Source organism: Cavia porcellus, unplaced genomic scaffold (assembly GCF_034190915.1).
Source record: "Cavia porcellus strain 051 isolate PalLab524CR breed Dunkin Hartley unplaced genomic scaffold, mCavPor4.1 scaffold_22, whole genome shotgun sequence".
Classification (NCBI taxonomy): Eukaryota; Metazoa; Chordata; class Mammalia; order Rodentia; family Caviidae; genus Cavia; species Cavia porcellus.
The window spans coordinates 5,647,184-5,661,046 of record NW_026947505.1 but is presented as its reverse complement, the minus strand read 5'-3'; the positions used below and the strand labels follow the sequence as shown (position 1 = coordinate 5,661,046).

The 13,863-nt window shown below is 42.8% G+C and overlaps 1 protein-coding gene across 2 annotated transcripts in view; it reads right to left on the bottom strand.

Annotated features, from left to right (window-relative positions):
* The window catches only part of Arfgef3 (ARFGEF family member 3), a 135,229-nt gene that overhangs the window by 96,486 nt on the left and 24,880 nt on the right, over positions 1-13,863 (bottom strand). For both annotated transcript variants that reach the window (XM_063233364.1, XM_003465655.4), the window contains exons 3-4: positions 3,835-3,916; positions 1,183-1,314 (exon numbers count right to left, since the gene is read on the bottom strand). In XM_063233364.1, coding sequence (XP_063089434.1) covers positions 1,183-1,314; positions 3,835-3,916 — 214 coding nt within the window. The remainder of the gene's footprint in view (positions 1-1,182; positions 1,315-3,834; positions 3,917-13,863) is intronic.

Genomic DNA, 13,863 nt, shown 5'->3' with positions numbered 1-13,863 from the left:
ATCCAGGAGGGTGAGAGACGGAGGCAGCCTTAGAAACCGTGAGCTCAGAGTTCTCATTCCTTACCATGTCTCAGACTCACTTGGGACACCAGAGAGGACTGCGCAAACCTGGACCACCGTGGAGGTGCTGATTCAGAGCTAGCAGGCAGCAGGGACACAGAACACTTCCTAACACACCTTCCTTCATTCTCAAAACAACCTTATTAGGTAGGTCCTACTATTTCTCCCATTTTACAGATGAGTAACTCAAGACACAGTGGTGATTCAGGAAACTGTTGAAGGATATCCTGCTAGGAGTGGAAGGAGGATTCAACCAGACAGGTTGAGCAGTCACCCCTACCCTAAACTACCCCCAAACAGAGTTAGGGTTAGGTCTAGGACGTTAAGGAAATATCCTGGTTGAAGTGGCCCCTTTCTCTTGTGAATGGAGAAACTGCACTTCCAGAAAGAGATCCACCATTACATGGTACCATCTGTTTTTAAATACTCAGTATTCTTCTATATGTTCCTGCAGGGAGGAAAGGATAAACTGCACTATTAAAAGCCATCTCCTCAGTTCCTGCCATGTTTCTTTGACCAAGGTGTTGTTCTTGGTCAGAGGTTTCATCCTTCTCTTTTCCACTCACCATTCACTCACAGAACCTGACACACTCCAGTCAGTGTAAGGGGTTCCCAGTCATGGTGATTTTCAAGGGGAATAAGGGGAGAAAGTAGTGACTGGAATGAGGGAAATAAGGCTCATATCATTTGAGAAAGAAGATGTAATTCTGATATCCTTTTAAGGACTCCCCCCACCTAAACTGACAGTGCGAAAATCACAGTACACATCAAAACATGATCAGCTCTTGCTTTATAGCTACCTACACAGGCAGGGGAGCACTTAGATCAGATTCATGCCAAGCTGGAACTACTCCCGTACATCCTCTTAAAAGCTGATAAACATGCTTCCTAGTCACATCTCATATACTGGAGCGGGCTATCTCCATTACAGATTTATTGAAACAGTACCTTTTTGCTGCCAAACTATCACAATAATTTTAGAGGACCTTAAGCAAGGATAATAACCCATCAATTCCCAGTAACAGACAATCACAATGCAGAGGCAGTTTCAAGATAACAAGTGTCAGGATCAGACTGTCTTCCCGCCCCAGTGACGCACACTGATGGCCACGTCAAACCAACCTTCATCACTTCCACCTGCAGGTCCTCATTGAGCGAAGGCGTCACTTTCACAGCATTCAGGACCTGATTGAGCAGCTGCTTCTCATCAGAGTCTGTTTCCATGGATACAAACCTCTCTTCAGAGAGCAGCTTCTGTAAAGAGGCACAAGGCAGTGATCACAGATAGACTCTCCCCTGCTGCCCGATTCTGTTCTAGCTTATTATGTACTGATGATCACTTTTCCCACTCGGGATGCACGTGGCTGGAAGCTATTAGGAAAGAACTCATGCTACATGCCATTAAAAACAAAAATGCAACCAACTTTGGGCAAATGGATTTTGCAAAGACTTTTTATGATACTAGATAATTCATTCTAAATTCCAGTTAGTGAAATTCTGATGTGCTGGCCACCTCGGTGATTCAGGTGGTGGTGGGGACGGATGATGGATGTGCCAAGAGCCCCACATAGTAATAATCTACATGCATTTCCTTCTGGATGGAGCTTTGCTGCATAAAGGCAAAGGGAATTGCAGACCACAAGTCCATTTTTCAAGTGTTTATATTCTTACTTCCTAATGTGAGCTGTCATTTATCCAGGAATATTCATGAATCCACAAATCTTAATATGTATCCTAGTAGAAAAGGAATCAACTAAAACCTAGACGAGAAGGTAGGACTTGCTTTGTCTGAGGACTCCCACAAGTCTCCCTAGGACAGCCCTCGGCTATTTTAGGGCATCTCTTATTTTTCACACCATTGTTCTCCGGGTTCTCCATTATTCTCCAAGGCCACTACTGTACAACTTTACTCCCTTGTGTTTCCCTAGAGTCACAAGGATGAAGCATCCAGCAAATCTGATGCCAGCTTTCAAGTCCATGCAAGTCTTTTTTGACCATGCTGAGCCTCCACAAAGTTGTCGCACTCAGAATGAGACCACCAAGTGAGTGAGGCACTTTCAGGGAGGCCTGACTTTAAAAAATGATGCATAACTTGAGTAACTTTCTCAGGTCAGGCATAGTCTACGTCGACTCACCCTGGAGCCCCTAATTCTTACTTGAAAGGCTGCAATTAAGCTGTTCTCCTCCATTTTTAATGGTACTACAGATTTTTTGAGACCACAGTTGAGAGCTTTATATTTATCCCTGTCTGATTTGTTCTTTCACTGCACAGTTCAGAGCTATGACTTGGGGGGAAACTTTGGCATCGTTTCAGCCACTGCAATGAGGCACCTCTTCTCTGTGGGGCTGGCATCAAGTACTTCTGATCTTTGTAAGTAAGACTCCATGACATGGTCTATTTATTTCAGAAGAGATTTGTTTTTGAGAGTCACGTAGTATATCCAAGATGGCCCAGAGTTAAACTTTATCACAAAGCTGTTTTTACTTCAAGTGATAAAGAATGGGAAGCCCTGAAAATGTGCTAAAGTTAGACAGCAGGCAGCAAGAGATAGATAGTAAAGAAACTTAGAACTCACTGAGTCACTGAAGCTCACACTTACATAGTTTACTACAACTTAGAATGTTTCAGGATTTAAAAAGGGCGGGGCAGGGGGGGAACAAAATGGGAAATCTACACAACAAACTCTCATTCATTCTATGGGGTGGCCCAATTACCTTAGAGGAAAGCAAAAGACTTTTCATAACAACAAGGTTTAAAATGTCAAATGCAGTTGCATGTTAAAATGCATTGTATAATTAAATCAACTGAGGGTAAGAAGTGCATTTCCTCACTCTTTCAAACTATGTATTAACTCCTGAAAGGCATTAGGTATGTCACTGAACTTAAAAAACTATCCATAAAGTTGTCCTTACTGACAGAAAAGATACTAACGGATGCCACCCATATATAGTCTCAGACCCCTGCAGGCTTGAACTTCACCATGCTTGTCTCTAGGAACCAAGTCACTCTAAAAGCTCAATGTATTTATATGGCCATCACCTTTTCATTGTTGGAATTGGACCTATAATGTTTTGTGTAAAACACAAACACTCAGCTAGGTAGGGCGGCACACACCTGTAATCCCAGCACTCGGGAGGATCTCCATGAGTTCCAGGACAGTCTGGGCTACAAGAGTGAGTTTTAAAGAACAGCCTAAACTATGCAACCTGTCTCAAAAAAACAGAAGCAAAACAAAACAAAACCCTCAAAACTAGAAACAAAACCACCACAATGTTCAGAGAAAAAAATGTATTCAACCAATCTGACTCTTCTTACTAAACCAAACTTATTTTTTCTTCCTAGGATTCAAACACCAATCTAGATGAATAATAAAGTAAAATATTTCTAGTTCACTATCAAATCTCGTTACGTAGAGCCTTGTATGTTGAATACACAAAAGATCTGAATAGGGACGAATTTGGAGTCACTCTTTCTTGGGACCCCTCGTTCTCCCGAAAACTGGGCTCCACAAAAAAAGATTTCATATCTTTGTGAGCTTAACTGGTTCTCCATGAATCAATGTTTGACTGCAAAGACTCGACCAAATAATGCTGTGCATAGAGACATTCCGGTGAATAAGAGAAAATATGTGATCTTCTGTGGTTATTTCCCAGTTCCATAACATCCCTGCCCAGATTTTTATACAGCCAGTATGTAAAATGTTACTGATTGGCTCATTCAGTGCCAAACTGGCCTGTCAATTTCTGTCACTCTACATTCAGTCAAAGCTATACCTGCATCCCTGCCAAAGCATGTTGGGCCAGCTTCACATTCTTGGATTCCAAAGCCAGCTGGAGAGGCAGCAGGCATTTCTCTCTGGAAAACACAGAAATAAGGACAACATGTGAGCTCAGAAAGCTGGCAAGTGATACAAGCCTATGCACACCCACCTCAAACACTGCCACTCATCCACACGAAGACTATAGCCAACAGTGAAAATCCACGTGGGCTTAAAATACAGAAAAAAAAAAAGCCATGCAGAAATGATGGCTTACTTGAGCTTGCTTTCTTATTATGGCTACAAGAAGAGCAAATGCAGTTACTTTCACTAATTAGTAAATATTTATTAATATACAGTTCATTCAGAGACGTGCTTTGCTCTTGGGTTAACACACAGCTTGCACCCAGGACAGCTGGGATGAGCAACTCTAGGGGGCGCCATTTCCACAGATTTCTCTGCCTTGTTCAGAACCCTTTCCCTTTCCCTGCCTAGGAGATAATCACATCACCACCACCACTGTGCTTCGTGGGCACAAATTAAAATTCTATTATTTCAGTGATGCCTCCCCAACTCGAAGTACTCAACAATTGTTTCTAATTTTTAAAGTTCCTCTGCAGTTTCTATGAAGAAGTAGACTGAATTTTGTACCAGATGTATAATAAACACATTGCCATGACAGAAATATAATCAATTACTTACAGAATTGATCACAGAGAAACAAACAAACAAATAAAAATCCCACAAAACATGGAGGGCTACTTAGATAATTTAAATCTAAAAACAAATAAACAAACAAAAAAAGTGTGCCAAGAATAAACCAAAAGAGCTACAAAGGCAAAAAATAAAATCTTTCTGTTATGAGCATTCATGCTAAATAATTGAACAATAGAATTTAATCAAGGCTTTTAATCAACTCATTATTTCCCCACGGAGTTACACTGGCACAACAAATGACATGTCGCTGCATTTTACCCGCCCCCAATAAACCACAGCAGCCCCATTTTCAACCTGGGTGTATATGTGTAGGAGAAACTGCAAGCGGCACTGACTTTGCAGAGTATAAAAGCCACAAGGTAGGGGCTACAATTCTGTCTTTGAAAAAATACGGTCACTGTCGTGGAACACAATGACACAGAAAGTTAATTATAGCTCTGATTCCTCCCTTCCAGCCTGCAGCTCTGCTGCTAGTCTGTGAATTTCCATCGGCAGCACCTGAGAGGTGCAGGGAAGTCACAGACACTCCCCAATGCTGGCCACAAAGACTCCAGTGACAACCAGTGACAACCAACCATCAAGAAGAACTCTCCCTTCCTTCTTGCCTTTCCCCTCCCGAACCCAAAGTGATGGTTTCCTTTTTTTTGGCAACTGATTAACACCACAGCCATCTTTCATTAGCTCTGACAGACAAATGACCCAAGCCTGTTATTATAGTTGGGTGTCTGTAACTGTCACTGTTATTGTCATTGTCAGCTTGTAACACCTAAAAAGCAAACACCGCTGCCACCATCAGTGCAGGAAGAGCTAGTTTTTTCAACTTCGTTTCTTTTGTTTCACTCTAACTAGATTACAATTTTGTAAAAATTAACCAGGAGGAGGAAAGATCGGCAAAAAGTAGTAGTAAGGGACAGGTGGGTACCAGCAGAAGCAGCCCAGAGCTTCGCCTATAAACAAACCTGTGAATCAAGTATCCGCTAAGGTAAGTTCACTGCAAAAGAACTTTCATCTCTAATTTGGAGTCAGATCTTCCAGTGAGGCCACAGTACCAGGAAGCAAACCTGGAAGTGCCTGGTTCTCATAGACTCATAGCGAGGCAAATCCATCCATCAGGCAGCTCTGAGCTGCAAACACACAAGTGTTACATGTTCCTCACCAAGGGATCCAGCAAGAGTGGGTGCAATGTATCTGAGCAGCCAGGACCTTCTGAAAATGTTCAGCCGGTTACCCTTGGGAGGCAGTACCTTGTTTGCATGTAAATTGTCAGATAGCCAAACTCCCCTGCCAGTAAGTAGTATCGTGTGAAATCCCACCTTATCGTTGTGTGATGGACAGTGCTGGCCTGAGCCAGATTGCACCAGGTCTCCAGGTGCTTTGTCAAACTGCACCCCATGCCAGGCATGGCCACCATGTAGGCAGAGTTGGTCCAGCCAGGTTTGGGCTGAGTTGAAAGGTATCAGAGTTTAATGGAAAGACCACGGGTGTGGATCATGCAGACCTGGAATCCAGCCCTAACCATTCCCAACCAAGGTACTTAGCTCTGGGGCGTCTTAGGCCCCCATCTAGAAAAAAAATTGGCTCAAGACCAATCCTGAAGGCCTGTAGTTAGGGGTACGTAGATATATGAGGGGTTGGCAAAACCCTTTGTGTAAAAAGCCAGGTAGTAAATACTTCAAGCTATAGAATTCATATGGTCCCTGCTCTTATTCAACTCTGCTGAGACACAAAATAGTCACAGGCAAAAAGTGAATCCACAGACATGGTTATATTCCAACAGAGCTTTATTTATCAAACAAGCAAAAAGCCAAATTTGGCAGACAGGCTGTGGTTTGCTCAGTCCTGATGCAGATAAAATACCTAACACACCGTGAGTTTTCAGCATAGGATAAGTAGACCTAGGCTTTTCACGTATTCAGAATCTACGCAGGACACGTACTGTCTTAGCAAAACCAATTATAGCACCAAGGTCTGTCTTAAAAATAAGTGCTTTGAGAATGTACACTTACAGATGGATTTCATCTAGACATTGGCCAGGATACTACATCCACCCACCCACCCGTTCAAGCAACATCTGAGAGTCCATTTGGTGCCAGGTACCTTGCTGGTGCTGGGGAAGATCTAGCCAGGAGCACAACAGAACTGGCAAAGGCTTTCTATTGTGTTCACGGGACAAAACAGAGAAAAGAGAAAGTCAGCGTATACACTCTCCATGTCTAGTCTTGTCACTGTAACCCTGAAATACGCATTCCTACCCTTGTCTCACATTTGAGAAAATGTGGGTGCAGAGCAGTTCCATAAGCCTGCCCAAGACCACACGCAGCCAAGAGGTTCTGGAGACATCTAAATTCCTCCACCCTCCCAAACCATGTTCCTCCCAAACTCTGGCCTCAAAAGTTCAGAGCAAAGCTAGAATGAATAGACACAAGAAATCTGGCAAAAGACTGTGGCTGAAGGAGAGCCCCCAGCACTTTCAGGGGACTGCTAGCCCTCTAAACACTAATTCTACATGCATCTCAAATTGAGAGTCCCTGCCCTGGGAGACAATGACCCTGTTCAACCCAGCAGAAAGTTCAGGGTCTACACTGAGTAGACAGAGGGCTGTGTTTCCTGGCTTGCCTGGGCAATTTTGCTAAGGTGGAATTGAAAGGATACTGCACTGACCGTGTTCGTGTGTGTGTGTGTGTATGTACCCGCACAAGTGTGCAAACAGGTGAGGGGGACAGCTAGCTCTCCTTAGTGTCTCTCATGCTGTCCCACCCAGAGCCCCCCAGAGCTGTGCCACCAGCCTCAGATGCTGACTGAGCAGAAATGAGCACACCTCAGGGGCAGAACCGATTTCCTTGCTTGCCCTGTGATGTCATAAAATCCCTTTTGCCTTCATTTTTCACTGTTGACTTGCATGAAGGAACAACAGGCCTTTTAACTGGGTCCCAGGGTGGATTTTTAATGACAATGCAACACAGCACATACTCAGTCCCCGCCACCTCCCTCCCCCCACTCTATATAAAAATAAATCATCCTTTGATCTTTCTAGATGCTGCCTCACTGGGGAAAGGGCACCGGAAAAAGCAACAGTCAATTAGGTCTAGTGATTAGCTTTTATGCACAGGCACGTGCACATCCATTGCTGCCTAATTAAATAAAGACAGGGGCCCCAGCTTTCATGTCCTGATGTGTCACTGTTTCTTAAAGGAAAATAATTAGCACTGCCTATGCATGAGGAAGACATTATCCTGTGACACCGGGTCTGGGCACCTCACGGAGACTGAACCCATTTCCATAACTGCTTCGTCACAGTTCACAGACCAGCTTTATTAGGAAGATAACAGAGAACAAGGAGAAATTAACATTGGGGGAAAAGGAAAGATCACGACTTCCTGAGAGTTACCTCACTAACAGGAGACAGATACAAATGCCAGGCGAGAAGCGCACGGAATCTGGCTGGAGCGGTGGGCTGTGAGCCGGGGTGGTATTTGGTGGTGGGGTCCTGTGAGAGGGTCAGGCCGTGGGGATGAGTGGGAGATATCTGGCTTTAAAGGACCCAGACGCTGGGTTCCAAACATTACTTCCACCTTTCCCTGTAGTCACGACCCTTCCTAATTTGAGGTGAGGTTTTTCGCCCGTTGTGACACTCAGCTTGTTACAATTTGTGGTTATGAATACACAAGCTTAAACAGTTAAGGCCTACGCTGATTTTCACTAAGCTTTTGCTAGAGCCAATTCCACTGAGCCAACTGGAGCTAAATGGGTTCCTTAATTTATTTTTTCTAGAAAAATATATCCATATTGTTTCTGTTTTAAGGAAAATTATCTTTACCAGTGTCAATCCTTTTCTTTTATATTTCAAAACAAAGATTAGATTCACCTGTCAGAAACTGTTGCAGACTTTAGAGATTAAGCTGGGAACAACAAAAAAATTTCTTTTCTCCCAAAGGCTTTCAAGATTTCCTAGAAAGCCTAGTGCTACTACTAAACCGAACATGCAAAACTGTCATTTCTGTAACTCAGAACTGGCTCTGGATATGTCATTTTACATAATTCAATCTGGCAAAGTGAACACTAACAATATAATATGGTTACACTCATATATTACCTCAGGATATAAATTTTATTATCTATCATTATCTTATAAAAGCATTACCTGTACATTAAAACCTCCTAACAGTGCAATAGGGTATGTGGACTGGAAATCAATTATGGTCCTATCCAAGAAAGAGTTTAGCTGAATTTGAACTATGTGTATTTCTAGGCTGTGGCATGGGGAATTCTTTCTTTTTAAAATGTATTTCCTATTTGTGCCAATTTTGTACGAACCCCAGAATACACTTGCACAACCTTAAAAATTTTTATTTAAAAAATTTAATAAATCTTTGTTCCTCACAAAACAATGACCACAGTATTTTGTCTTCTTGCTCAACTCCAAATACTTCCTATTTGGAGACAAAATAGGAAATATTAATCTCATTTTCTTATATTTCTTTCTGAAATTCACATTAATATTTCAGGTGTGTTTACAGCAAGTGACCCCACTCTTCTGTCCTTAAAAAAACAAAACAAAACAAAACAAAACCTGTATTCACGGCCTCACTATACTAAGAGATTTGTCTTACAATGAAAGAACACATGTAAACAATAAAGTAAGCTTGTCAATCATCTGCTGGACTTTTATGTTTGCTGCTTGTTATGTTTAACTTTAAAAAAATAGCTGCAAAAAATACCAGCATATATACAAAAATATTTTGTTACATTATTGGCTAAGCACAGTGGAATTATCTTTTACATTTTAAAGTTTTTATATAATATTCTTATAAGACTTTAAAAATATGAAACATTATAGGTCTAAAAATAATTTATAAAGGAGAGTAAGTTTTTTAATTCATTCTGGAAGAAATTAACAATGGACCATGACTTGGTATTTTCATGTGTAACTTAGGATTAGCAATACCAACACTTTCACCATAAGATATAAATACTAAATAATCAAGAAGAAAAAGATAAAAAAGTTTTCTTTTTTATTCCTAAAGGGAAAGTCAGAAAGGAGTGGGTATTAACCCTATGGGAGGTTGCTCTAGAATTCACTTTTCTGTAAACACTGAGCGTCTATTATTGCTGGAAACTAACTGTATCACAAGGGGAAAACAAGCATTGTCCCGTCTCCGGATAGGGGCAAGTGCAAATTCACCAACAACCCAAAAGAGGTAAAATACCCCCTGCTTAAGGTCAGTCTGTGTAGAGATAGGTGAATGCACTAAGAAGATCAGATAAGCAGCCTGCTCTCAATAACGTGCCTCACACGGGCCTTTTTCCCTAGATGGAACCAAAGACTCCTAAAACCGGGAAGTTTGGCTGTGAATGTCTCGGAAGTGCCACTTACTGAGGCCTCCGTGTGCTGGGCTGGTGAGGGGTGAGGCACACGGACCCATTTAATAACTCGAGGAGGGACAAGCAGGTCGCCATCACGTGCCACCGCAGGGAGGGGAGATGGTGCAGACAGCAGAGCCTGAGCCGTGTGCCCTGCCAGGGCACTGCCCTCCAGTCTCCCTGTCCTCCGGGGACTGCGCTCAGCACGCCACACACAGCAAGCAGGGGAAAGATGTTCTGCTGTCAAGAAGGTCCTCTCCCTCCACCCTGCGCCTGTCATCCTCCGTGTCTCACGCTGGCTGCCGGCCAGTCCTTCACTCAGGGCCTTGCACGCTTTCTGCTGCAATTACTGTAAAGGGCTCCGCTCTGCCCAGACCCACTTCTTGCCGCACCATGGATAGGTCTTACTCTCAGATTTTCACAAAAGCAATTTGTCAATATGCATCGTTAATATGCTTCCCCTATGATTTCTCCTACTAGAACCTTTTCTAGGAAAATAACCACAGGCGATGGCACAGTTTTATTCAGAAGGGTTTTAATTGCATTTTTACTTATAATGCAAATAAAATCAAATCATGGCATATCTATAGAGTAGAATAATATGCAATAAGATGAATAAAAAATCACATACACATACAGAGTGGGTAGAAGAGGGAGGGTGAGAAGGATTTGGTTTTTTCATTTGTATGTTTCTATATTTGAAAGATTTTTGGAATAAAATGTTACAGCCATCCCTTGGTACGCATGAAGGATTGGTCCAGGGACTTCTGTGAATACCAAAATCCTCAGATGTTTAAGTCTGATACACAAAACCAGAGTATTTGCATATTACCAACATATATCCTCATAGATACTTGAAATCATCTCTAGATTACTTATAAGACCTAATACAATATGCGTTCCAATGTTTATAATTGCTAAATTGTATTCTTTAGGAAATAATGACAGTAGAAAAAATCTATACAGATTCAGTACAGGTGCAACTTTTTTTTAAAAAATGAGACAAGGTCTTACTATGTAGTTCAGGCTGGCCTTGAGTTCACTATGTAGCCCTGGCTGGCCTCGAACTGTGGTGATCCTCCTGCTTCAGCCTCCTAAGTGCAGGATTATAGGTGTTTGCCATCATGGCAGCCCAGAGGCAACTTTTCAAAAAATATTTTAAATCTAAGGTTGGTTGAATCCATGGATGTAGGAGCATGAATGCAGGGCGATGATTTCTTTAGAAATATGGAAAAGGTGAGGTTAGGCCTCTCCTTCCCTTTTCCTTCAAGGCTGTGCCCGGCACCTTGAATGCAGGTTTTCCACAATGACTTCTGTCTACACCCTTCTCTGTGCTCACTTTCTCTCCCATTGTCACCACTCTTCCCACTTTACCAAAAACTGAGACATACTCCTGGAATAGCTTCCCCTCTCTCATCTAAAGAAAATTCCCTACCATTGTCCAAATGCTTACAGAATTCTCTCTCCTTCCTAAAGCCTCTCTGAAGAGGAGCAGGCTTGCTCAGTGATATGAAAATGTAGTTACTTTAGTCAAATCTACAGAGTGAAATCAGTGCACTTAATCTAACCTCATTTCCTTCTATGACACGTTTTCCTGCCATCAAGTTCGCGGGCCTGCGGGGTGAAAATGCGAACAGCATGCAGCGTGCCCGTAGCAAACGTTCTGCCTGGCCTGGGATGGTGGAACCACATGCGTTTTGTTACTTCATGATTTTTTCATGATGAAAATACTCCAGCTGGCAACCGAGAGTCAGGCTGTGCCCAGAGTTGCCAGCAGGAGGGCAGCATCGCTTGGTCAAGGAGCGGCAAGCGGAACCAAACCACAGAACAAGACTTCTAACGCCAGCACTCCTGTCTTAGGCGAAAGAACATCAGCTGGACAAGAAAATACCCTTTTTCATATGCTGACACCTTCTGCAAATGTTTAGCTACCTCTTATAAAATGGCAACTTGAGGGCATAAAAATCTTAGGGAAAAGCCTGTATAACCAAAGACAGGTAACTTCAAAACAAAACTAATACTGAGAAAAATCGTGTTTCTATGTACAGTTCAGGACTCACTGGCCTAGAAAAACTCAAAAGCAATATATGTATGTATTTATAGGGATTTCTGATGTATTAACTACCACGACAGCAAAATGGAAGTTTAAATGTGAAGTACTATTTTTCTATGAAATAGAAATCCTCAGGTTTGGTTCCAGAGCTCATGTTTATTGTGAAGCCCTAAATTCAACCCCAACAACATGGAAACAAAAAGTAAAGCCAAAAAATAGGAGAAATTTCTGGTCGTGATATCAAAGTGCCTTATAAAACTAGATCATTACCAGCTCAACACAACTGCCAGAAGTAAACTTGGTATTCCTAAGTGGCTAATAACCTACTTGCAAAAAGTTAATATTTAATCATACTTAGATCATTTCATTCATAACTATTTAATAACTACCGATCCAAGCAGCAAGTGACACGTTAGGACATGTTATGACAATAAATACGACACATGGCTCCTGTCCCCACAGAACCAGTACACTGAGGGGTGACAGACAGGTGATGATACACCCCCCAGGTGGAAGGTAGTAAGCATCTGTACTTTGTCAGCAGTGTACTTAACCAGCTGTAACAGCACACGAAGGAAAGGCGGATCCTGGAAAAATCCAAGTCTCTTCACAGACATGATGATACTCATTTGACCTTGAAGTGAAGGGACAGAGTGAGACCAGGACAGCCACTGGAGAGGGAAAGGATGAGCCCAGTGACGTCCCAGAGCAGAGGCACAGAGTGGGTGCACACAACAGCTGAAGTCCCACTGTGCCCAGATGGGGAAGTCTTGTGGGAAAGCTGGTGACAACTGAGTTTGACAAGGTAGCCATGAGCAGGGTGTGAAGGGATTTGTGTGCCAACCCAGAGACTGGCCATGAGCCAGTTGAAAGTGAGAAGCTAATGGAAGATGTTTAATCAAGGGAATAACCTGACCTCGGACAGTTCCTACAGTGAACTATGGCTGCATCGCAGAGAAAGGATAGAAAGTATGTGGTGAAGAATTTAGGAATAAAACTAATCTGGGCCAAATTTAGGCTTTTCCACTTATAACCTCTGCAGTAAGTATTTTGTTTCTTCAGTCCTTACGTCTTTCTCTAAAAATAAGGAACTAACATTGCATACTTCAAGGAATATTATGGTGATTAAATCAGCACAACTGTAGTCAAATTCCTCACTACTGCCCAGGCCATACTGATACCGATAGCATTGTGGAGGCCCTTGCCCCATTCCCTTCTTCACATCTCCCAGGCTCTTTCTGTCACCAGGGAAGTAACAGGGACACCTCAGATTCCAGGCCACCTTCAGTCCACAACCCCCGAAAACAGCTGCCAATGCTCAGTGCTCAGGCCAGGGATGCAGACAGCTGTGGCACCATCTGCCTTCTGAAAGACAGAGCTGGGTCAGAGGCTCACATGCAGGCTCTGGGAGAAGACTCAGAATGGATGAATCAGGGATTTCTAGGAGGAGGTCCTGAGTAGTCAGATCATGATCTGAGAAAGCAGGGCAGATTTGGGTAGGGACGTTTACTTGACCTGAGGAAGTCAGGGTGGGGCCACATGGCTGAGGCAAGGGCCCCACTGCACTAAGGTTATGGGGTAGCACCAATAATACCCAGCACAGTGGATGCACTCAGCAAATAATTATTGTAGTGCTTTCTCTCACTGCCACAGATGTCTTGTTATTATAGCTTGGTGGCTGTCATCTTGGTAACCAGAAGTAGGATGGCCTGCAGATGCAGTTTGGGGCTTACTTTCAACATAGAAAGGAGGAATCAGAACCTGGAGGTGATACGCAGTGGTGTAGAGAGAACCTCCTGGGAAAGCAGTTTGGAGGAAACAGGACGGCCAGGAACTATATATTTTGGTATACTTTGAGCTCCAGTTTCCTTTACGTGTCCAGGTTTTGGTGGATAAACAATAGGATGTATTGAT